Genomic DNA, 26,524 nt, shown 5'->3' on the forward strand with positions numbered 1-26,524 from the left:
GAACTTGGCGCTGGTCTTACAAAGCTGACCCCAGCTGTGCAGGTCAAAGGTCCACACAAGTAGTGTGTAGTTAGGGTTGCCCTTCTCTTTATGCGGGCTCTTTGCCTGCGGAAGGGAAGTCGGCCCAGGCGCGCTTCAGACAGCGCCTATTTCTTTGTGCCCAGGGGAGGGTGCTGCAGTACAGGTGTTGCCTGTCTCCTCCCGCAGCCTGAGCATCAGGACCGGGGCTGGGAATGGCGGAGATTGTGCCCAGCAGAGGGCGCTGCCGGACCGGTCCAGGCGGCGGCCGAAGCAGCAGGGATGCAGTGGGAGGCTGGGTGGCTGGAGAAGCTGATGCTGCAGAGCCGGTGGGGTCCCAGCGGAGAGCATGAGGCGCTCAGAGCGGGACGAGCGTGGAGTGGGAGCGCTTAGCTTCGCGCAGCCCTGATCCAAGCCTCCGCCCGGGACTCCGGAAGACATGACTATGGCTGGGGGAAGGAGAGGGCTGGTGGCTCCTCAGAACACCTTTCTGGAGAACATTGTGCGAAGATCTAATGGTAAGGGGAGGATTGCATTCACCCGCAGCACGCACAGTCACGGGAGATGCCTCGGAAGCTGCTTCCCAGGGGCGGCCAGAAATGCTGCTGAGCGTGGGGCTTGCAGGGGGCAGTGGCAAAGAAAACACAGTAAGTCCTTCCTGCAGCGGCCGGTCTCCGGCCAGGGGCTGCCCACCTGGCTTTGAACCATCGCGGCTCGGAGGTGATTGAATGAAGCGGTCTATGCCGGTGCCCTTGGTGGAAATGATCCCGCATGAGATGCCTTTTCAAAGTCCCACAGAAAGTAGAGGGGAGAGTGTGATCGGACCCTTCAAAGGGGGGCGGTGGGGGAGGAAGCCCGGGTTCTTGGGTTGCACGAAACCCCCGTGATCTGGCGTAAAGCACTCGGGACACTTATCTGCAGGGCTCCAGTGTCTCCAGTTAGATCTAAGTAGCTGCCTGTCACTTCTGTAATAGTAAGGAGTGAATAGGTGTTAGCCTGTATATGGTTTAAGTTGAATACTGAAAATGTTATAGTTCTTCTATAGCCAAATGTCAAAACCATCAGCCACACTATGGGCCCGATCCGGCCGAATTCACTCATTCAAGTAGTTTACACTCACCCAAAGGATCCCACAGACGTCAAGGGAATACAGGGTATGTAAGAAGTCAATTGACTCTCATGGAGATTCTTTTGGTCTGAGAAATTGTTTTTTAATGACTAAATGATTCAGAAATTCAAGATGGTCTCTAGGAAAAAACCCTAAGTCATCTTGGAAGATAGGGGAGGTCTATCTCGCTGAGTTGAAATTAAGTTTCTTTTTTAAGTAAAGAATATGGTATTTGCAATTTTGTGAGCCTAAGGATACAGTAATCAGTATATTGTTGCCAGGGGAAAATGTCTAGAATTGCACAACTGCATGTGAATATGTATTAATGTGATATGGATTTTTCTAAAAGGCTGTTTCCTTAAAAAGGCCTCAATCATGCAAATATTATGCATAATACTTAAAACTAAGAACATATATGTTAGCAGGGTCTTGGCCCAAGTTCTACCAATTTTTAACCCCCATTCACTTCACTGAGGATGCTAAGCAATTTAAGGACATCTTGGATAAGTTAGAGTGTAGAATCAGGAAAACACAATTAGTGAATTACAGTAGTTAAAAAAAATCAGCTATATGATGAGAAAGTGAAGAAAGACAATTCCTCATTTGATCTGGGGCTGGAAACTCAAATGACTCCAAGGAATGATTTTCAATTTATTTAAAAAAAAAAACGGAGGCTCTTATTGAAGCAGCAGCGTTTTGGAAAGTCTTGGAGTGCAGAGAATCTGGGTACTACTAACACATCTTCACACATAATTGTGACACTCTAAAAAGATTGCCTTCCCCCACTCCTTTCCTAGAGAAATGTTTGATTACTGTATTCTTAGAACAAAAAATACTATCCATCCTTACTGAAAATCCTGTTATTTAAAAACAAAATCTTTTGGCTGGCTGTGGTGAAATAGAACCTCTAATCTTCCAACTTCAATTATTAAAATTTTTCCTAGAGACTGTTTTGTCTTTGAATAATTTCGTCATGAGAAAAGTCAACTTTATTCAGCAGAACTGATGAGTCGTCAACCTGAACATATAATCAGTTTTCCATCCCTACACCCCCACAATCAATAGAAGCAGTGTCAAAAGTTACCTTGACATTATTATTTATATGGTGCTGTGGGTGAGCAAGGTGCTTCATGGGACAAATAAAAAGACCAGGCCCCTGCTCTCAGGTGTGCATTAGGGCTGTAATAATGAGGGCTGTAATAATACTAGACTGAACCTCTAGGCTCAACCTTGTTGGAGGGGATGGTACACAGCTGTACCACACTAGGGAGGAATTGTAACTCAAGTTACAGTCCCTTCCCTTGCTTTTAAGAGGGTGTAATTTAGTGAAGTCCTTTCCCCACTTTGTGCTGGCTCAGCTCTGCTGGCCAGTTTAAGGGAGGCATGGGGGAGTCAAGGCTCCTCCCATTTCCTCTTCCTCCGTACCTTCTTCTGGCCCACCTGCTTGGAAGGAGAATACTGGGCTGCAGTCTTTACTATGCCTTCTATACCCAAACTGTGAGGCAGGGGAAGCTAAAGTGGCCATATAAAAGTTAAGGTTTTGGTCCCCTTTTATTCCCCTGCTCAGTCACATTTGGCTGGGTCACAATCTGACTGAGAAGAAAAAAATATAAAATGATGGGATTTGCCATTGAAATGTTGGGAGTTTTATCAAGCTAGTACTTAGCTGGCAGCTCAGAGCAGGCTACACACTGCCTCCAAATATTGAGTGGATAAACATACACAAATGCATGCTCCTGGGAGTCTGTTCTCCCACTGAAATGTGGGGGACTTAGCATTAATGTCAGTTCTATGACTAATTGGTGTGATGCATATGGACCTTGCTGTGAAGGGGGAGTAGAATAGAACCCACTCTGTTTATATCAGAGAGACAAATTAATTGAGGACCACATTGTACTCTCTCTTTTAGAGACCTGAGAGAAGCTAGCTGTCTAAATGAGACTAGATCGCAGTAATAAAGCAATTGTCTGCAACCATTTATTGGGAGCAATAATCAACACACACATCTAATTATGCCATTTCACCCATTAATTTAAAATGTAATTCTATTAATAGCATTTGATATGAGATGTGAAGCTTGAAAGCTGACACGTCTCCATTGCCAAATATAGCTCATAAAGAGAATACATGTGGTTTTAAATTTATTGTGCATGCATGTTCAGGTCTTTTCATCCTGGCATAGTGTTTTGCTCATGTCTACAGCATGTCTTCAGGAGGAAGATTGTCATATCCATGTGCAGTGATTTGGGGTAAGCACCTCCCCACCCCCAAATGTGGCTTGCCTGAGTTGCCACCCCAGGTGCAGGAAAGAGAGCAGGTTTGTGAAGTCAGTGTTTCTCCCCAGCCCTGCATAGGAGCGGGCTGAGAAAAGCAGGGAGATGGGGAGCAATGGGTCTTCTCCCCTACATGCCTGCCAGAGTGAAGGGGGAATTAACATTTCAAGAGCTACAGTAAACTACTTCCCTCATAGTGGAGCAAAGAGGAATCCCTTCCCGAGCTGCTCCTAGGATGGCATAGGCATGCACCAGCCCATACATATGTTGTTTACAATTCTGCTTGTGAACAGCTTGTCTTATGTTTAATATTTTAAAACAGTGCTTCTGAACTACCCATGTATAGTTAGAAAAATAAATGTTGTGCATAGGACTTAGTCAGGCTTGGTGAACAGAAGTTTTTTTTTTTTTTTTTGTTCTGAAGAAGTGAAAAAGCTAAAAAGGCCAGAACACCCTGTGGGGTGGAAAATTGCCTATGCTGTAAAATAGTTCAGTACGGAAGAAATCACTAGGCTGCTGATGGATATTGCTAATGTCATATTCATGTTTTTCCTGCGGTAACACAATATCCCTGTGGTATACAGCATTCTATAACAGTATCACAGCTATCATCTTGGTCTGCAGCCAGTGCACTCCATTCAAATGGTGCAGTATGTTATAGGCAACTAATTTTTATAAAATGATATTTTAATGCTTTATCAATAATCTAGAGAAAAAATCCTTTAAGTTTACAGAATTATAGGCCTGAGTTTTGCAATCCTTACTCAGGCAAAATTCTCATTGAGATCAGAGGGAGTTTTGCCTTGTAAAGGCTGCAGAATCAAGTCCTATTGTCTAATGACTATTGAATTTCAATAGAGTGCAGACACTTCTGAATATTAACAATAAAAGTAACAGTAAAACGGTAAAAGAACTTGTCCAGATGATGACAAAGCTAAACAAAATATTAAAGAAGATCTATTCCAGATCTCGGCTCAGATCATACAACCCCCTAAGACCAGTGTGAGGAGCAAGGGCTTCAAACCTTTGAGCTACATGTAATATGCAAACAAAGATTGATAATGCCATATTTCTAATCTGCTATAATTAGTTTTAGCTCAAGGTCAATCTGTTTATATGCTGAAAGACACTGGCATACCTACCTGAGTATCAAAATTCTGCTCCAATACCCACGAATCTACCCATATATAAATATTTTACCAACTACTTATAGACTTCTCAATCTACAATAATATGGTGCTAAATAACACATTAAATAAGAGAGATGCACCAAATACTCATGTGTTTTCTTTTGTATAACAATTTTGCTTCAAATGCCTATAGAATAAAATAAACAATTCTTGTTTAAGATAATGTTTAGGCAATAACATAGATGTATCTTATCTTTTTGTTTGAAAAGGATGTGCCAAAATTTTCTACATCAAGGTCCAGACTCTTCGTTCTGCCTAAGTCCCTTTTGAGCCAAAGCTGCCTCAAACTGGGGCCTAGCACAATCTGGCTTTGGTTTTGGTTGGGGTCTTGAGGTACTACTGTAATACAAATAATGAACAGGTCATGGGGTGCTGAGAGGGGGGCCACTTTAATGGAAGTAACTTAGAGCAGTGCCTGGGCTGCTCTAAGACATATAGAAGGTTCTTTCTATTCCCCTGGTTCTGGGACTGCTGGGTAGGTGAAAGATGGCTTAGGGGGGCATCTATCCTTGCTCACTGTATCTGAGGATCTGGGCCCAGTCCTACAATTCCAGCACACTCAGATTTTCCACTGACGTCACTGGGAGGTTTGGATGGGCTAGGAATGCCAATACAGGCTTCAAGAGGGTAAACTTTGGTAAAAATCAGTTAAGTGTCTTTCCAATAGGGGGCTGTTTTGTGTGTTTTAGTAATGAGGTATTCATGTCAAAGCACATTATAAAAGCACTTACATTCATGCACAGGTAACTTTTCCCCCACAAACAGGCTGTTAATGTTATCAGACCACATAGAAGATTTAATTTGGGTCAAGTTGTTAGTACAATTAATTAGTAGAGACGATGAGACACTGAGACGTTTTTGGTCTGCACAGACCTTTTTTGAGCTAATGCACCAAATCAGGAGAAAATAGCATGGCCCTGGATAGTCTCTCTTAGATCCACAGATACAGGAGACCCTTCACTTGTGGATCTCCTCAGTCCTGTGCTGATGGATAGCTCAGTCACTTCTGTGGCACCATTTCTCCCTTCCCATCCTCCTCTGGACCTCAGAGGGATGCTCTGCAGGTTTAGGTTTCACCTGGAGGAAGGGGGAACAGTTTGGGTGTGGGAGGGCAGACGTGGGTCCCCGGAAAAGCACCTTGTACCCTTCAGGAAAATTCCCTGGAAAAAATAATATAGCCTGGGGCTCTAATATCTCTTCTGTGGTGTCTACTTCCCATGGCCAGGCCCCTAGTAGCACTGCTTTAATGGAGCGGAATAGTAAGAGAATCTGGAGGAGAGAAGAGAGGGTTTGGAAGCACAGGGTCTCTGTGAAGTTGGCCATTTCTGTGGATCCCATGAGATCTGCTTTGCTCACTGGGGTTTGATCAGGTTCAGGGGCAAATCCTATATCTCTTGAAGGAAGAGTGTAGAGGGATCTCCCTGAGAGGAGTCTCACAGAGACTTCCCTTGTGGGTTGTACTCTGGGAGGGAAAATCAGCCCTGTTGATTATGCCATATTTAATAGAATAGGCCTTTTTCCTTGGTACTGCAGAACATCACCAAGACCCATCCTGCTAAGGGATATGGTGAGTAGAATCCTATTGACTCTAGTAACCCATGTGGATTCCTCTTGAAGGGTTTAGAGCTAATTCTCACATTGTGAATCAGACAAATCTCTCAACCTCCCTGCTCAGAAAGGTCTGACTCCACAGTGTCCAATCAAATTTGGTCCTAAATTTAGATTTTTTTAATTAAAAAAACAACCCTCTTACAAATCCTGAATAGCACAATCGTGGAAACAATTCTATCATTAATTCCAGTGGAAATACTTTTAAAAAATCAAACAAGCATTCCATTTTACTGTCTGCCAACCAGACCTTCCAACATTGTGCCATACACTGAGGCCTGTAAGAGAAATTAACTAGCAAGATAAAAAATGAAACTGGCCAGGCTATGTTCTGTTCAGTCTGAGAGAAATGTAACAGGAAATAGCCTAAAGAGTGGGAAAAAACTAATTGGATTTCTAAACTGTTTTTGCATTATAATAATCTAAATTGTTCTTAGTATCATAGGAAACAAGAAAAAAGATCTTAACCTGACAATGTGGCTTGGACTTCCTTTTACAAGTTATGCAAATAACTTCCTATACTATGAGATATTTACTTAGATGGTAAGATCTTTGGGGCAGTGACTGTTCTTGTTTATTGTTTGTACAATGCCTGGCACAATGGAGTCCCAGTTCCTGACTGGGGCTCCTAAGTGCACTGTCATTCAGATAAATAACTATTAAGTGTTTTTCATAAATTTAAACTAAACTGTGGTTTTCAAAATAAATGAACAGAGTATATTTTGGGGTCCATTGTATTTTTCTTTTTTTTATCATGTATCTGTTTATCAAAATTCATGAATTTGCAGATTCTTCAGTGTCTCCCAACCATTAGCAGGTGAAATTCATTCTGTGCAGTGGGGGTGGCACCAGAGGTAGCTCTAGCTTTTTTGCCGCCCCAAGCACGGCAGTCAGGCACGCTGGAGCCGCGGGGCCAGCGGACCTCCCACAGGCAAGCCGCCGAAGGCTGCCTGACTGCCGCCCTCGCAGGGACCGCCAGAGTGCCCCCCACAGCTTGCCACCCCAGGCACGCGCTTGGAGCGCTGGTGCCTGGAGCGGCCGCTGGCTGGCATATAGACGTTGTGCCATTTAAGCTGCTTTTTGAGAATGTAAATGGGTGCATATGTCTTGTGCTGCTTGTGAATTTCATTCCAGCATGACTGACTGAGGTTCAGGTGCATATTGCCATGCATTTCAGTGAGCATGTCTGATACACACATTGCTGGAATGAACAAAGTTAACCTTTAAACAGGTGTTGCATGTGGCAGGGGGTATTGACTTTGCTGTGGAGCGTCTGTGGAAGAATGTCTACACCAGTTACAGCTTCTAGAGGGACTGATAGGAAATCTAGAGCAGACACAGACCACTTGTTTTTCCACTCCTTTATACTGGTTCAAGGCACTATAACTCCATTGTTTTCAGAGGTCTTTATGCTAACCCCACATACGCCAATGCAGAGGTGGCACTGGGGACAGTGAAGTTGTCAATTATGTGGCTGCTGGGACCTAACACCCTGAAGAAATGGCATAGAAGGCTGCTATTTCACCTCATAAATTGTAGTAGCATCTGCAGAGTGGTTTTGGCTGGGAAGTGAATTTTACCTCCCTCCCATCCCTGTCACTTCACTTGCATCAGGCAAAGTGAATTTCACCTAAACAAAGTAGGCATCTGATACACAAACTAATGTGCTACACATTTATTAAAGGCAAATGCATAAAGCTGACATTCCTTAAGTATCCAATCCTGCAAGACTGTGTGGGCAAGATTCCATCCAATGGGAGTTTTTGCTTAGGTAGGGTCTTTAGGTTGGGCCTAATTTGAGTGGCTCTGATTCATCAAAGTATTTCAGCATATGAGTATGCTTCACCAGGACTATTCAGCTGCTTAAAAGTAAGAACATGTTCATGTACCTTGCTGAATTGGGGCCAATGTGAAGAAACAATGCTTTTTTTTCTTTCTTGGTCTCACTCCTTTTGAAGTCAATGGCAAAACTCTTTCATTAACTTCATTGGGAGCAGTACAGACCTAGAGTTTGCAACATAACTTTTTTTACTTCTCTAATAAGCTAATGTTATCCCAATATTTTGCCCAATTTGAGTACTGAAATTTTTCCTTGCTAGTTATTACTAAGCTAAGAGCTTCTAATTTTTATAGTGTTTGGAAATGTATGACTTGATCTAGTAAGAAAAAAAGAATAAATTATAAGGATGCTAGATATGCATTTTAAAATTAATGTTCTGTACACCCAAAAAGGTTCCACAGTAGTAATTCAACTCATCCATCAATCAATCTCTGTATTAAATCCTAGAACAAGATCATAAAACAAATCTTAATGAAACCTGTTTGCTAGAGAACTTTGTTAATGCATTTTTGTAATGCATACCATTAAGATTCTGCATAAAATTAGCTCTGGTCAAATGCTTTTAAAGCTCTTGATGGCTGAAAATATCAATAAATCAAATGGTTTATTTTAAATTGTCAGAAGACCTATATAACTAACCTACCCCAAAACAGGATCTTCACTGGGTTTCTTTTTAGGACCAGAAAGGGAAAAACAAACAATTAAATGAAGTCCAACTGTTAAACATTATTATCTTTGTTCTCTTTAAAACAAAATAGTACATTATATGGCTTTTGCAGATTTGTATAGGGTGAAGTTTTAACATTAATTTTATTGACTGATAACTTTTAATTTTGGAAAGTTACTTCATTCTAGATGCCACATTTGCTTTAACATGCTTTCTTTTTTTAACTTTCAGTCTGGACATTATCTCATAGACAGACAGGTACAGAATGATGCTATGTACAATATACACATGACAGCTTCCATGCATTCTGTCCATTTCAGCCATTACTCCTCCATTGTTCTGTACCAATTTCTGTTAATTTACAAAGAGGAAAAATGGTTTGCAAAAGTGTTTCTTTAAAAATTTTTTGTAGACTTAATTTGACTATCTTTCTGAAGATACATAATCCTCAAAAGAGTGAGGGTTATCTCTGTTGGTGGGATGTGTTGCTGTTTGCCGTTGACACTCTTCTGGTGATAGAGGTCTATTGTGAAATATTTATTATAGCAATGTAAAATAACAAATGTTGGCATGGAACTATTAATCTCTGTGTGAACTGCTGGCTGAAAGTAGCTTTCATTTTTGTGCAATTGTTCAAACTGAGTCACTTGAAGTTGTTTTAGTTAGTGTCTCCTTTGGTTTTTTGTGGTAAGTATGATGAAATGCATCTTCTGCAATTCTTTTCAGTCTGTGCACCGTGCTCTATGTGCAAATAGTAGGCTTAGAATGCAGCATTGAAATGTGTGTACTGCACTGAAGCTTTGCTCATGCCCTAGCAACTGTAGAGTTTTTAAAACCCTTTTTGTCTCAGTAAAGTGTGTGTTTTATTATGTGAACCTTAATATATACATACAAATAGCCATATTTAGGTCTTTACAATACATCGTTTTGAACTGTAGAACCAGGCTGTATCTGAAAATAGAGCCAGAATATTGAGAACTTACATTACAATGGCCACAGATTTCATTACTCAGCACGGAAGATTCATTTTAACATGGCAAATCAGGTCACATAATGCGATGATTTTTAAATATCAACCCATTCCCACCCAAGAAATCAGCTCAATAGATACTGAGCCAAAATGTGCATCTGTGCAACTCCCTTGATCTCAGTGGAGTAGCATGGATATGAGAACAGCAGGTTATCCCATTGGCTTTACTCTGCTACCTCAATACCTATATAGCAGTATAAGTTGCTGTTTGCATTTTAACAGATTAATATTTTCTTGCGGGCCCAATACTGCACTTCTTATTCAGACAAAAAAATTGTGATTAGTGGGTGTGTCCCCCTACTCTGCATCTGAAGTTTAGGCTCTAAGCTCCTTGTGCTCAAAGAAATAGTTACATTCATCTTTTGTAAAGAATTCCAAGAATGTATTTCCTTACAAAGTTGTCTAGATGTTGGGCCTTATTCTTATCTCACATTGGTATTACACCAATATATCCCCATTGACCTTGATAGTTACTCCTGATTTACACCACTGAGAGCAAAAGTCTGCCCAATTCAGGGATAGCCCTGAATTAAAATGATCAATAAATAATTGCTCTGCGGGAATCACTAATGCAAACTGTGAGTGTAAACGCTCTGATTGTAGAGGTTTTGAGAGAGATGTTTTTACAAGGGAGTACTATAGTTCTATAACTACATTTGCTATCAAAAAAAGAAAACCAAAATACTATATTTAAAAAAAAAATATTCAGGTTGCAAAGTCAAGTGTTCCACAAATTTGGAAGTACCAGAACTAAGATTGCCTGGGAAACCTAAACTTACTCTCCTTATGTTTATGCTTTTTGGTGTAGTTAATTACATGATTGTTACATACTATTTTTTTCACAGGATCCTTTGCTAATTTCAGCAAGGGAGGGGGTAGCATGTTACACCTATTTCAGTGACGTGAAAACACAAGAATGGACACACTGGGTCAGACCAGTTGTCTGTCCATCCCACATCCTGTCTTCTGACATTGGCTGGTGTCAGATGCTTCAGAGGAAATGAACAGAACAGGTCAATTTATTGAGTGATCCATCCCTTGTCATCCAGTCCCAGCTTCTGGCTGTCAGAGGTTTACAGACACCTAAAGCATGGGGTTGCATCCCTCACCATCTTGGCTAATAGCCATTGATGGACCTATCCTCCATGAACTTATCTCACTCTTTTTTTTGAACCCAGTTATGCATTTGGCCTCCATAACATCCCAAACCATGTTGCACTCTGCCATTGGTTGTAACGTGCCATCTATGCAGTTCAATGCCCAGCTAACTAATGTAACACTAGCTAAGTGTTCTATGTCTGCAGATAGGATAAGAGACTGCTACAGATATCAGCTAAGAGGGTTACCCTTTTTTACCTGAAATGTAGAGGCCCATGCTGGGTTCAAACTCTACTGAAGATCTATGAAGTTTTGTCATAGTAATTTGGGGCATAACAAGGGGAGGTGGTGTGATGTACTCCATACATAGGAGTGTGACCACAAAGTGGTTACCTGGGCTCTTAAATCCCAATCCTACATAACCTACTCACCCAAGCAGTTCTTAATCATGTGTGATAGACTCAGGCCAGTTGGGTACAGCAGAATAGCTGAAGGCAGATATACTGGCCACTGGATTAACAGTTTTCTGTTCCCTGACTGACCAGAGCAGGGGCTGCTCCAGGCTAATGAGAACACCTGACTCTAATTAACCTGTAAAGAGTCAGGTGAGGCCATTCAGTTAATGTGATCACCTGACTCTAATTAAGGCCCTGCTGTTACTATAAAAAGGGCTCACTCCAGTCAGGCAGGGGAGCCAGGGAGCCAGAGGAGAGGGAGTGCGGCTGAAGGGCTGGTTACTGAAGACACCCTAAAACATCGTTAAAGGAGCCCTAAGGTAAGGGTGAAGAAGGGAGAAGCAGGAGAGCTGTGGGGAAGTGGCCCAGGGAAATGTAGCAACTCTGGCAGTGAAAGGTTGGCTGCCAACAACTGCTACCATTAGGGTCCCTGGGCTGGAACCCGGAGTAGAGGGCGGGCCCGGGTTCCCCCCAACCCACCACTACAGGAACAGCTCCTGGAAGGGGAAGTCAGGTCCCTGTCAGGACAGGAGGCTGAACAGAGACTGTGGGAGTTCTCTCACCAACCTCCTTGCTGGCTTATGATGAAAAGGGCTCAGTAGACTGTAACCCTGGCCCTAGAGAGAGAAGGGCTATGTGGAGGGTCACAGTGAGCCACTGAGGCTAAGCATAAACCGCCTAGAAGCGCAGGACCCACAGGAGCAAGGTCAGAGCTCTGCCACACATGCAAATAGTCCTACTGACTTCAAGATGCCACAGACCTTCATGGGATGACTTCTATGGATCTGCTTGCATGAATAGCTGTGCATCTCATTGTGTAGAAGAATTTATAAGCTCAGTTGTAGAAGCAGGAGGAGACTGGGTCTAATCTTGTGTTGCATCTCCAAGAGCTTTGTTCCCTATGGATTCAGGATGTTCCAGACTGCCTATGGCTTGTAGCTCAACCCAGAATCCCCATAGTGCTCCCAGTTCCACCTCTTTTGGAGATCACAAGGGGGCAGTGTTAGGGATCTTACAGCCTATGCTGTGCCAGGCGTATTCTTGCCCAGTTAGCTGCTGCTCCTGCACAGCCCCTCTATGGCACTGGAGTGATGTGTAGGGAATGCTATGGGGCCAAATTAATATTGTGGTAACACCCTGGGCCTGATCCACCAATATATTTGGCACCACTTCCCCAGTGCAGAACAGCCCTAAACACAGCTTAAGTAGCCAGTGGAGGATTCTTCTTCATCCCTGCCCAGGCATAGCGCTTCCTATGTTTCCTCCCCTCCTGGTCACTGGCATAGACTCGAGGGTATGACATCTTAAAAAAGGTATGGCTGGGACACCCCTTCATCCACCTGCAATAATGGTTCCTGGGGGAAGCTGGCAGAAATGAGCCACTCTATTCTATGCTGTGGATTGGATTGGTACCCAGCCAGCTCTAGGACTGGGAGTGGGGGCAGGGAAGGGTGGCTTGGGGGCACTTTTGCTGTCAGGTCTTGACTCCTGCTGAGCGCTCCTCAGCCAGACTGGAGAATTGGGCCCCTGTCCTCTTGGGATTTGAGAGCTCCATTTCACAAACATTGTGATGCATCCGCTGGGCCCCCCAGAGGATTCAGGGGGCCTGGGGCAAAGCAATTTCATAAAAAGAAGTTGCAATACTATAGAATACTATATTCTCGTGGGGGGCCCCTGCGGGGCCTGGGGCAAATTGCCCCACTTGCCGCCCCCTAGGACGCCTCGGGAAAAATAAACATTTAAAAACCTTCTGCATCTCAGCACAAACCCAGTTTTGAGAAAACTTCTTTTCAAGTCACCCTTATAAGGTATCACTGGTTCTCAGTATCAGCTAGTGCTAAAAGGCACTAAAGCTCATTAAAAGCATTGGACAAATATTTTTCCGTCAAAACTTTTTTTGGATCGAAAACTAGGGGTTTTTAAAAAGCAGAAAAAATCACGGACAATGTCTGCTTTCCTTCAAAATTTGTTGTGGTTTTTTTAATTGAAAAGCTGAAATTAGTCTGCCAAAACCTAAACATGGTTTGGGGGTTCAGAAGTTGTGGCCAAATATTTGCTGCTTCCTGTGGTTGATTGTTTAAAGAAACAATAAAAAAATTCTGCTTAAAAAAAAATCCAAAACTTTTGAATCACCTCAGCTTGTGACCAAATGCCTGAGCCCATCCAGTCAGAGATTTTTCCAGGTTTCTGATACTCTGCTGGCTTCCTTGACTCACATCTGTCTCCATAATTTTGGGCTAATTTAGGTTAGAACATAAGAATGGCCAAACTGGGTCAGACCAAAGGTGCATCCAGCTCAGTATCCTGTCTACCGACAGTGGCCAATGCCAGGTGCCCCAGAGGGAGTGAACCTAACAAATAATGATCAAGTGATCTCTCTCCTGCCATCCATCTCCACCCTCTGACAAACAGAATCTAGGGACTCTGGGGACTCCATTCCTTACCTATCCTGACTAATAGCCACTAATGGACTTAACCTCCATGTATTTATCTGTTTCCTAGAGACTGGCTCTATGGGGTCCCTCACAAACTGTAGATGGTTACTGTGGGTTTGTCTTTAGTATAGCTTATGTACATACTCCACAAACTGAGCATTTGAGCTTGTTCCAGAATCTGGGATGAGCCTATGTTGTGAAAACTGAAATGCTCAAAATAGCACATGCATGTGAATGGACACAGGGTGCTAAAATTAAATTAACCCAGGGGGTCTCAAACTGGGGGTCGGGACCCCTCAGGGGATCATGAGGTTATTACTGGGGGTCGCGAGCTGTCAGCCTCCACCTCAAACCCTGCTTTGCCTCCAGCATTTATAATAGTGTTAAATATATAAAAAAAGTGTTTTTAATTTATAAGGGGGGGGTCACAGTCAGAGGTTTGCTGTGTGAAAGGGTCACCAATACAAAAGTTTGAGAACCACTGAATTAACCCCTCTGGAGCCTCAGGGAATGCAGGGGAGGGGGGTCTCCCTTGGTAGGGTTGGGAAGGAGGTAGGTGGTGTAGGATATTGCTCTTCTCATGTGATCCCTCCCCCATGGCTCTCTTGGCTCTATCACTGTTACTCTAAAGTGGCTAATTTTAAATGAAGCTACCCTCTTTTGACATGAGTCTCCCAATGGCACTGAAATTAAATGTAGACTATAATTTCACATTTGAGAAGTGAAAGGGATGGTAGCCCTAAGGGAAAAGATAACAGCTTGGCTCTTTGTGCTAAATAGCTGTCTGCAAGCCTCAAAGTGCTGAATGAGCTTTGGGGTAGGGAAGGCTGGGCCTCCCCAAAACAGCCTGGCCCTGCCCCCTACCCAACTCCCACCTACTTCGTGCCCCCCCAACTGCCCCTCTCAGAATCCATGACCCATCCTGCTCCTTTTCCGCTGACTGCCCCGAGCCCTATCCACCCCCCGCTGAGTCCTGACAGACCCCCAGAACGCCCACGATCCAGCTCCCCATCCCCTGACTGCCCCTCCAGAACCTCTGCCCCCTCCTTGTCCCCTGACTGCCCCCCCAAAGCCCCCTCAACCACCACCCCAGGACCCCACCCCTCACAACCCCCCTGCTCCCTGTCCCCTGACTGCCCCGACCTCTATGCACCCCCCGCCAAGTCCTGACAGACCCTCAGAACGCCCACGATCCAGCTCCCCATCCCCTGACCACTCCCCGCAGAACCTCTGCCCCTTCCCTGTCCCCTGACTGCCCCTTATCCAACCCCCCTGGCCCTCTTACCATGCTGCTTACCCCTGCCTCCCCCCTCTCCCGGACCCTCAGTGCGCCGCATCCGGGAGTGGCCCTAGACAGCGCTGCAGCGGCCTGGCTCCACGGGACCTGAGCTCGCAGCCCTGCCCCCTTATCACATGGCTCTGAGCAGGAGGAGCTCATGCCCTGCCCGAGCCATCCCTCTTTAGCTCTGTCCAGGGCCATTCTTGGATGTGGCGTGCTGAGGTGCCGGGGGATGGGGGAAGGCGGAGGCGTGGCCGGAGGCGGGGCTGGGGCCAGAGGGAGCCTCCGACATTCTCGTGGGGGCCCCTGCGGGGCCTGGGGCAAATTGCCCCACTTGCCCCCCCTCTGGGCAGCCCTGTGCATCCGGGCTAGGACTTCATGTGTAATACGTGTCTTCATCTGTCTAGTCATGTTTGGAAATGGTGCCACAAATCCATATAATGGGGTAAATCTTGTCTCTGGGAGCAGCCCAAGTAACCAGTCTGGGAGATCTCCTTGGGTGGTGGGGAAGAAAGCCTCAAAGAACTGCCCCTGGGCCACTACTGTAGCCTCAGGGCTTCAACAGCTCCTGTGAGTATTTTCACACACCCTCTGTGAAGAGGCATGGCCTGTGTTTTTTGTCTAATCACATCCTTCCTCTTGCCTATTATTTTCCTGGCCTCCCATGCCCTCTGGGAAGTCCCTAAGGGGCTGTAACATGTTGCATGGGGGTCTACGAGGGAGTCCTTCCTTCCTGTTATATGGCAGTGCCACTGCCTCCAGGGCGGGTGCCCCTGCAGCCGGGAAGGCAAGGCTTGCCTCAGTAGTTGTTTGATATCTTCTTATGCAAAGGAGTGACTGCTTAACTGATTAAGTTTCTGACAAGTGTTTGACAAGATACAGCTGGTAAAGTCAAATCAGTGCAACTGAGCACTGACTGTTTGTTGCATTGGGGATGTTAGCTGACCACAGCTCTTCTGCCTTGGGGACTGTTGATCAGAAGGAATTGTGCGGGGCAGGTGACATAGGATTCCCTATTTTGGGCCCTATCCTGCAGTGCTCTGCAAAGGCAAGACACCCAACAACTGAGATGCCTGCTGGGTTACACACATGGAAAGGCAGCAAGAGTGGGCCCCAAATGGCCGCAAACCCACTCTGTGGCAGGTGGCATGCGGAGAGGAGGGCTGTACAGTAGAAAGCAGAGTAATTCATATTTTTCTGTGACACTCCATTCTCTTCTATAAGGGTGAACCCACCTAGCCCACAGACTGTGGAAACAAGTGGGGTTTGGTGAGATGGAACCCCCTCTCCCAACTTAGGATGCTGGGGAGCAGCTCTCCCCCTCTGCTGCCTGTGACATGCTTTCTGGCCACTGGATCCACACAGGCAAATATCCAGGAGCCCTGTGTGTAGCCTGCTTCCAGCTCTCTTTCTGCACCCCCATATCTACAGCCAGTGCAAAGCTGACCACGTTGGTGCACATGGGGCTCCAAGGATCTCACTGCATGGCAGCGAGGCACACATCCTCACGACGGGGTACTCTGGGGTTTCTGTGGTGTGCAGGCTTTGTGTGGGCTCTTCACCAACAGACGGACTTCTCACCTCGTGAGCACTAATGGAGTGGGACAATAGAGCTGGATAAGGAAAGGAAGGATCATCCAGTGATTGTGGTGCTGACCTGAGACTTGGTAGACCTGGGTTCAGTTCCCTGTTCCATCACTGACTTCCTGTGACTTTGGGCAAGTCACTTAGCTCCTCATCTGTAAAACCGGTATCGTGACTGTGAAGCACTCAGATATGACCGTCATGGGGGGCCATGGAAGTACCTAAGATAGCTATAGATAAATTCAGGTCTCTAGTTCTAGAACTTGTTATCTGGAGCCAGGTTCTGTGCTCAGATGCTTGGGGGGGGAGCCCCCCTATAAATTAATAGGAGCCCCTGTACACAGCTCTGGGAGTAGAATTTCCTTTTTGGGACAAGGAGATGATAGTCAAACTAAAATGGATGGGCAAAGTCATCAGAATCATTGAGGCTGGGACAGAATGTGACCTGAAGTTCATATTTGTGTATTTCACTGCTGCTTTTTGTTTCCTGGTGCATTTTTAAAAAATGCATCCTGACAAGCTACAGTGCGGTGTTCGTAGTTTAAAAAAAAATAAATCTCAAAAGTACATGATTCAGGCAAAAACAATGAGAAGAAACAACTTATCATAGTAAGGGGTAAAGTACATGTGTTGCTTCTGGAGCAAGCTGTTTTGACTAAGAAAAACCATGGTATTTAAAATGGTTGTGAGAAACAAAGCAGTTAAGATGTCCTGCAGATATATTACCAGCACATTTCACTCTAAAGTGTGTATACAGATACTTCTCCTATTGCAAGTAGGATTGGGCAATGAAAGTAAATGGATAAAGACTTTTTTTTTATTTAAACCCATTTTATGCTTGCTACAAAATTTTTGAAAAGGAAAAAATCCCCACCCTCTCCACAATTAATAGTTTAATTGTCTTTAGTCTTTCACTTTCAGGAATCATTGATGACTGGCATAAATACATTATCGGACAGAGTGTGCTTTAAATACAAACATGGAGACCTAGATAACCCTTTTTGTTCTTTGTTTAAATTCACTTGGGTGTCTAGCCACCCTTCATAATGGTGGTGGGCCTGATTCTTCCCTGCCTGGCTCCTTGTGTCATCATTGATACCTGTGAGAAGTCAGTGCTAAAATGAGAGCAAATTAGATTCCTCTGCATGAGTGAGCGGAGCGTCATGTTTTGATCTCACTTTGTGCAGATGTGGCTGGCTGTGCAAGGTCCAAAGCAGTGGAGAATCTGGCTGTATGTACAATAGTCAATGTGCTAATTATGTAAATGATACATCAGTTCTACAAAAGCAGTAGTAAGCATTAAGGCTTGACTCCTGCTCACTATATTCCTGCTGGGTGAAATTCACCCTGGCATGGATGGCCAGCCAAGGCCCTTAAACAGGGCTGGATTTCCAATTAGGCACAGTAGGCCCATGCCTAGGGGTGCCTGGCCTCTCTAAAACTGGGTGCAACACAAGGGTCCCCTGTTGGGGGTGGGGGAGCACTGAAGATGCTGTGCCTATAGGTGTAAAAGTGTAAATCTGGCCCTGCTTTTAAGCACCATGTTCAGTCTGCTAGTGGGGCTCTGGGCCCTGTATGCTATGGAAGGTGTTTGCATCAGTCCCAGATAGGTCAGAATCGACCACAGCAAAGGGTGAAGGCAATAGGAGGGGCCACTGAATCCAAATTCAGAGCTCATGCCAGACAACAGTTGCACAGAGGTCTTGGCCACTTATCCAGTGGGTGGAGCTGGATTGGTGATTGGCGGGGGGATGGAGAGGGGAGGAGAGAGGGGAAAGAGGAGCAGTGTTGTAATCCATATGTTAGCCCTGGATTGGGGATGGGATTCACCTCCCCATACCCTATATTTTACCTGCATAAAATCCAATCACTCCGGCTTTATGCCAGTAAAGTGAATTTAATCTGCAAATAATCCTGTTGACTTCAGTAGGAATACACTATGTGAGTAAAGTGAGTGGGATTGGGCCCCAAACAAATAAATATATATAGGACTGCAGTCACAGAGCTATCTAACTGTCTAACCGATGTGTTCTTTCAAACAGATACTAATTTTGTCTTGGGTAATGCCCAGATAGTGGATTGGCCCATTGTATACAGCAATGATGGATTTTGCAAGCTATCAGGATATCACAGAGCAGAAGTTATGCAAAAAAGCAGCACCTGCAGGTATTTGAGTGCAGATTTACTTTCTATTAAATAACTTGTAGTGTTGTGTTTGTTGCTTGAGAAAAAAAAGTCTGTTTGTTCCATTTTTCTCTTTAATTTCCCTAGGCTGCACCTGTCAGTTAGGCTTTGCAGGTGAAGTAATAGGACACCATCAAACAAGGGCACTCTTCGTCTAGGCCCTCTTTCACGCAGTAAACAAACGGCTTTGTACGTCTCTCCAATATCTCACTTGAATTCCTTGGTTTGTTTGCAGTTTTATGTACGGGGAGCTGACAGACAAAGACACAATTGACAAGGTGCGACAAACGTTTGAGAACTACGAAATGAATTCCTTTGAAATCTTGATGTACAAAAAGAACAGTAAGTTGGGGGGGGGTTTTTTGGCGGGGGGGAGTGTGGGGTGGGGGAGTGGTGGTGGGTGTTTTTAATACCAGTGAAAGCTGCCCAGTTTGCTAGCCTGGGAGACTGCCGTCTTATTAAATTAACGCTAATACCTGATTCTGCAGTCGGATCCATAAGGGCAAACCCTTTCGCCCATACAGAGTCCCAGCCAAGTCAAGGGTTTAGGGGTCTGCCCACATGCATCAGATTGCAGGATTGAGGCCTTCACTTGCTCGCACCTGTAATATTACAACTACTTCAGCTTCCAGAACAATACTTCAGCATGTCAACATTAGAATTCAATAAATAATACCACATGGACTATCCCCATGAAAACAAAACCCACCCACCCACCCTGACCTCTCTAAATACAAACCTACGGAGGCTCCAACTTGCAATCCACCAACCCAACTCTGTTCGAAATAGCCAATTAAAAAGATTAGCTTTGTAGCTAGGTGTTAAACAAATTTGGGCTCTGTCAGATCAGTGAGGGAATCTGTCCCTAGTGAAAGATCCCTGACAGAGAACCCTTCTAGCAGCTGCTTCCCGTTTAAATCCAGGGGGCTCCCAGGCAAGAACCTCCGCTGACTATAGCGTTTAATGGGGAGGTGATCACCGCTTTGCACCAGCCTGTATTGTACTTATTGTAATGTAACCTTCCCTACTTTGTCTCACCAATCCACTTCAGCCTTGACCTACAGGAACCAGCTCAATGGAAAAGGGTAATTCAGTCTCTTTGCATAGTTGGTTCTTGGTCTCTGCCAATTAGTGCTAGCTGTGGTGTAGCCATCTGGGAGACTCAATCACTTCACATAAGCCACTGAAGGGTAATAAATAGGGCCCTCCCAAATTCACAGTCCATTTTGGTCAATTTCATGGTCATAGGATTAAAAAAATCCTAAATGTCATGATTTCAGCTATTTAAATCTGAAATTTCATGGTGTTGTAATTGAAAGGGGTCCTGATCCAAAAAAAAGGTAGGGGTGTGTGGTCACAGTGTGTGTGTGGGGGGGGGGTATTGCCACCCTTACTTCTGCACTGCTATCTGCAGAGCTGGGCCTCAATCAGCAGCCGCCATTCTCCGGCCATCCAGCTCTGAAGGCAGCAACCCACCAGCAGCAGTGCAGAAGTAAGGATGTCAATATCGTACCATGCCACTTTACTTCTGTGCTGCTGCCTTCAGAGCTGGGGGGCTGGAGAGTGGTGGCTGCTGACCAAGGCCCAGCTCTGCAGACAACCCTTTCTCCCCTGCACCCGCAGGGTGATCACATACTAGTCCTGTGTAAATACAGCAGTTGCTTATTTGGAAAATGAATATTGGATAAATATTGAAGTAGAGCTGATCAAACAATGGTGAATATTGCATGAAAAATGTGGAAACTTTCAAATTAACTTTCATTCAGCAGGTTTTGAAAAGGACAGTTTTTTCCCCTGAAACTTTTCACAACAAAGTTTTGGCTTTGAACACTTTTTTTTAAAATAAATTATATTCCTCCCATTTTCTACCTTTTTTTAAACTGTTTTTGCTCTTTTTGTTGCCTTTTTCCCCTCGTAGTCACTGAAATAGGGAGGACAGAATAATTAAATCTATTTTTGTTACTAAATAAACAGAATATTTTGGAAAAAATGAAAATTTGTTTTAGAAAAAGGCCATTAAACATTTTTGTTTGAAAAGCGTAGACTAGCTCCACAGTTAATGTATTCTTAGCTCCTTTTAAATGTAACTTACCAGCTGGAAACAAGGAATACAAAGGAAAATTTTCAGATGTATCAGAAGTGGGTATTGGGGACTAATCAGCATGTTGACGTGCATTTCATACATGATGGCTTTGCGAATGGAAATCCCATCTCTGCTCACATTCCAGTTTTGGGAGATTTATGTCCTGATCCTAAACCCTTGATTTTTTTTAAATGGAAGCAGGAGCAGGTGTATAGTCAATAGATGGAAGTCCTTTAATAATGTAATCTGGGTTGGCATAGACTGCTGACACCACAGTCTCAAAAGCAGTGACCTGATGTCAATATTTACTTGGCAGCACTAAAAAAAAAAAAGAGAGGGTCATTGTAGGCAAGTTCATACCATCACAGTGCTAGTACAGAATGGCTGTGAGCCTACGCTGGCTCACAATACTGAGGTAGCCTCTAGCATTCTATGATGTATCCTAAAGACAGTGAGTCTGTATTCTGCCTTCATGTTAGCGTGTGTTGGTACTTTTTCTCTAAATACGTATGCAGGAGCACTACTCTTCACTGAACTTTAAGGTTTGGAGAAGATTTCATAGCACTGTATGCTGGGGTCTTAATTTTGCAGCATATATATGTGGAAACATATACAGGTTATTTAAGATAGTGCTTTATAGAACTATAACTGCAGAAAGTCTACTGATGAAGTGCAAGCAGTTAAAATTTTGGGCACAGAGAAACCACATTTTCCTCACAGTTACGCTAGTGAAAGCCAGTGGAGGGGCATGGTGGATTTGAGGGGAGAAGTTGGCCCACTGAAGGTAATTTGTAAGCCCAAGTCTACCAGAGCCAACACACAGGTTTACAGTAACTTCAGGAAAAAGCTTGAACAGTTTAATGCCATTATTTTATTAGAGCTGGATTTGCAGCGGTGTCAATGTTCTGAATGTTTAAGGAAAATTAAAACAATGATGTGGCTGCACTGATGTCAAGGGAGCTATGCGGATTTACAGCAGCTGAGAATCTGGCCCAACATATTCTGTTCTGAATAATACCATTAGATTAACACTCAAATGGCTTTAAAAGTCTAATTTACTCTTCACTCTTTGAAGTGTGTGTTTTGCTTTTTACCTTTCTCTGTGTGAAAATGAAAATGGATGAGTACATTTCATTTGTGACTTCTAGTCAGTTTCATTTCCTGCTTCCCACACCTTAACACAAGGCTCTAGGATTTGGGTTATGAACAATGCAGGGACAGGTTTGTCTTTTATTCCATTGCTTCCCTTGCAGCTGAAACAACTATGTATTAGGTTTCTAAGACTGTAACTTTACATGCCTAAGTTTGTGTCCAAATTTGAACAGCTAGAAAGGCATTTTTGTACAGTAAATGGATACTATCCAGTATGTGGTGGTGCCGCCTCAAAGGAAGATTGCTGTAGTGGTAAAGACTGGCCTAGACGCTTAGGAGCAAAGACATAAGAGTTCCAGGATTAAACACATCAAGCAAAATATACTATTTAGTAGTTTTACTGGAATTTAATGAGGAAGATTCCCTTCTGCTAACAGAAACCTTCAGATTGCATAGCTTTTCTTCAGCTGCATATGGAGGGTTCTTTTATTTATTTATTTGGCCTAGGAAGGGATCTTACTGTAATCACTCTCACCCATAAGCAAATACAGACGTTCTCCTGGCGTGCAGGTCTGAGCAAGGACCTTTGTGCCACTTACAGACCACGCTGAAGCATTGTGTGAGGTGGGATGGGCTGCAGCTATAGAGGGGAGTCTCCTCCTAAAAGGGTTTCTGTGCCAGCTCTGGGTAGGCCAGGGAAGGGGTAGGCCAAGGAATGGGCCACAGGCTCTGTGATTAGGAAGCGCTGGTGTTCTCCCAAGTGGTTCAGAGGAGCTGTGATTGATATTCCAGAACATATGCTGAAGTCGTGGCTATTGCGTTGGGGGATGGATTTCACCTTCCTGGATGCTGTGCTTTCCATTTGTGTACAACCTGATGCCTGGCGGTATGTGGGTAGAGTGAATTTCACCAATAATGCTATCTGCTTATTAAATGTTAATGAAATTATTTTTCCCATCGTACACCTCTCAGTGCACAAGAAGGCACTCAGGTAGTACACAGAACAGTATATAAGCTCAAAAGAGTGACTTGGGGCCAGACTGTGCACATGCATATAAATAAATATAGTGCTTTCTATAGGGTGAAATCCCTCCCCCACCCCTCCAATTTCTACAGGGTTAAAATCACTGAAATGGGGATGGGGCTTGTGTTTGTCCTCTGCACCAGGTGAATTTTGCCCAGTTGACTTAAGCAGAACCACAGGTAGCAACGTGCAGTAGGCCTGTAGTGTTTGCAGCATAGACCACGTAGTGATTTATGAACTGCTCCAAACCATTGTGTGGGAGCAGAGGGTGGAGAAAGTGAAAGAAGGGTCACAGTGGGTCACATTCTCAGCTGCTATAAATTGGCATAGCTGAGGATTATCTAGCTGTGATTTTAACCCAGTGTCTTGTTAAATCCTAAACCCACTGCCTTTCATTCCCATAAAATACATATGCCTAACTTCAGTTTGTCTCAGGAAGGCCAAACTAATATGGCTATATCACTGGGTGACACCCTGCTCCTGTCTGATCTGTCTACACAGACTCTGAGGCCTTCAGTTGTTAAACTGTGCTGGGGTGTTTTGTTTACACTTGCTGTTCCCCTACCTTACCAATCCGTACACCATGTTATTTAGTTTCAGTCTCTCCTTGGAAGAGATGTCTCTACCCAGAAATCTCTCCTTCCTGCCTCTCTCTCCTCACTCCCACTTCCTTCCTGTGCTGCCTTATACTTCCTGTGCTAACAGACCATTTCTCTTGGTAGTCCTCCTGCAACTCTTCTAATCCATTAATTTGGCCCTGCCAGGTCCATCCTGGGGAAAATTAATTGGTGTTTAGGTGACCAGAGTGCTGGCTCAACTGTTGGTTCCCAGCCTTCTGTCACAGGCTAGGATTCATAAAACTGGTAAACCAAGTTCCCATTGACCAGGGCAACTTTACCTGGACAACGTGTTTGCAAGAAGTAGCTGCCATCAAACAATTTCTCTGATGTATTCACTGCAGAGCCACTTTCCGATAACTTCCCTCATTTCTTTTATCTGAAGCAAAAGCAAGAGAAATCTTGAGATGTACCTGCCTTCCAATCCCTTACAGCACATCAGAGCTTCATGTAACATAAATCACATCAAATTGCTGTAGTACTCAGAGCTGGCAATAGGCATAAGCAGACTAAACAATTGCTTAGGGCCCTGATCAGCTCAAGGGGAGATGGGGGCTACTAATTATTAGTATGTGTTGTGTGTGGGGCAGCCCCCACAAATATTCCTACGTAGGGCCCCCAATCGACTGGCACCAGCCCTGGCAGTAGTGGAGCATGTTCCAAACCAATTTTTGTTCTTCAGTTACCCCTCGGGATTCTAGCATGCTAGAGTAACCTCTGTGTTCAGAGACTTGACCTTTAGGGACCTGAAATTGTTTTTCTTTATCTTACCATGTAAAGATCTGACCTATTGACCCATTATTTACTAGTGTAAAGTGGCACCTAGTGCAGAAAATGTGAAGGCAATGCTTTTAAAGCACTGGAAATGGCACCATAAAGTCTATCAATATAACCACACTGTGCTGAGTGCTTCTAGGCACTAAACTGGTTCGTTCTCATTCAGTGCACACTGCCTGTTAAGGGGTAAAATCTATGGTAAGGCTTGAGCATTTACCTTACTTGACATAGTCAAATGTCAGATACTCCTCTCTATTCATAGTTAAAACTTGTATTGAAAATGCCACTTGCCTAGCCCCCTAACTGATCACACACGGTTAAATTGTTTGTGTGTTTAATTAATGTTGGGCAAAATACACGGCTTCAGCTAGGTCGAGAAACAATGTAAAAATGATAGGGCATTAGTGAAATATTGAGGGGGAGAATGTAAAAGTCCGCTGTACCTCTTATGTAACTGAAATTCAGCTATCTGCTTCACTGCATGCAGTAATTGATAAAGATATTGCATGTGGTTCTAACCTTTCCAGCACCAGAGTGTTTGGTAGCTTTTCCATTCAAAGTAATACCTACTTGTCTGAGTGTGTGACTGGAACTTTCTGTGAGTGCTGTTTTTCACCAAAGTTACCAATTCTGTAACACCATCTTTACCATCAAACATGATTTCCATTGTGTTTATAAATTAATCTTGTTTTACTCTGTCAAAAGATAAATATCACCTAGTGTGATTTTTTTTTAAATTAGGCATTTTACAGCTAACACAGTATTTTACACCTACTTAGCACTATTCATTGAAGGATGTCAGAGTGCACATTGAAACATAAATTAATCCTCATGGTGCCCAGGGAGGTAGATACTTAGGCCTGGTCTACACTACAGAGTTAGGTTGATAGACGCCGCCTTAAGTCGACCTGTTAATGTATGTGTCTACACTACCAGGTCCTTCATGCCGACCTAAGTCGCCTTTAGTGTCTACTACTGTCAAATGAGCGCCACCGGGCAGAGAAAGTAAGTGATGTGGCTACAGCACTGTAAACGGTGTGAGAAGCAACAATAGAACTTAGGGACTCCTGCCTCACTTCTGCAGAACATTAGCATCCAGAGGAGCCAATCAAGAGCAGGCCTCATTGTGCTAACCGCAGTACCTAGCCAGAGTAAGGTAGTCTTGCCCTACAGATATTGCAATCCAAATAGACAAGACAGGAAAAAAAGGGTAGGGGAAAGGAAGCATTGTTCCTATTTTTACATTTGGAGAATGGGGATGCAAAGAGATGAAGTGACTTGTCCAGGCCAGTGCTGGGAACTGACCTAGCTCTCTTGAGACCTAGATCAGTGCCTTATCCACAATACCATCCTGTCTCTGTGTCCTATAGGCCGATCACTAGACACCAACTCCCTTAGTGCTGGATTAGACAGGTAGCAATAGTGCACATCAGGCAGCATGATCCCAAGGGCCATTGCATTTATTGTGTAATAGTTTTTCACTCTCCCCCCTCTACTCAGAATGCTTCCTTACAAACTTGAAAATCACATTCCTTTCCCTCACAAAATTAGTTCTATTCCGTTAAGCAGGCAGTGGATTCCTTCACTGTTGATTCTAATATAACAGAAGTCAATCTGGCTCAAGAGGGTTTACTTCATTGTTTGTGCACTGGCATCATCATTGATCTTCACCAGGAAGAGAGTTTGCCAAGACTAAAAACAAAACATAAATGAAAGTAGTTGTATTGTTGGAGACGCTGCTAAACAGTCTTTGCCTCCATACACAGCCATACATCAGCCCAGAGGGGTGCATGAGGAGAGGTGTAAATTGTGGACCGGATTTGAAAATAACGCTGCGTTAAAAGAGGCATTTCTGAGCCAATAGTGACTGTCTGGCTGAGCAGACACGTCAGCTTTGACGCTGATAGTGTGGTGTCTCCCTGTTTAGAGGCTGAAATCCTAGTTTCCGGTTTGATTTATTACTGGTTTACTTTCAGAGCTTTCATGTTTAATATTAAAATAAACTGTTTAATGTTTTTAAAAAGTAAAATTCTTTTGATAATTAAGCCAGGCTGCCGAAAAGAACTCGGTACAGCCACAAGCTCACCCAAACCTTTCCATGTATTCCTACAGCTTAGATCTCAGACCTGCTATCAATAATCTCTGAGCAGCATTGTGGGTAA

At 44.0% G+C, this 26,524-nt stretch overlaps 1 protein-coding gene across 4 annotated transcripts in view; it reads left to right on the forward strand.

Moving 5' to 3' along the window:
* The first annotated feature begins 435 nt into the window (after nucleotides 1–435).
* The window catches only part of KCNH1 (potassium voltage-gated channel subfamily H member 1), a 346,134-nt gene continuing 320,045 nt past the window's right edge, over nucleotides 436–26,524 (forward strand). For all 4 annotated transcript variants that reach the window (XM_045012018.1, XM_045012019.1, XM_045012021.1 and 1 more), the window contains exons 1-3: nucleotides 436–536; nucleotides 18,628–18,751; nucleotides 19,005–19,111. In XM_045012018.1, the coding sequence (XP_044867953.1) occupies nucleotides 458–536; nucleotides 18,628–18,751; nucleotides 19,005–19,111 (310 nt within the window). In that variant the 5' untranslated portion in view covers nucleotides 436–457. The remainder of the gene's footprint in view (nucleotides 537–18,627; nucleotides 18,752–19,004; nucleotides 19,112–26,524) is intronic.

The sequence above is a fragment of the Mauremys mutica genome, chromosome 3 (genome assembly GCF_020497125.1).
Source record: "Mauremys mutica isolate MM-2020 ecotype Southern chromosome 3, ASM2049712v1, whole genome shotgun sequence".
Taxonomy (NCBI): domain Eukaryota; kingdom Metazoa; phylum Chordata; order Testudines; family Geoemydidae; genus Mauremys; species Mauremys mutica.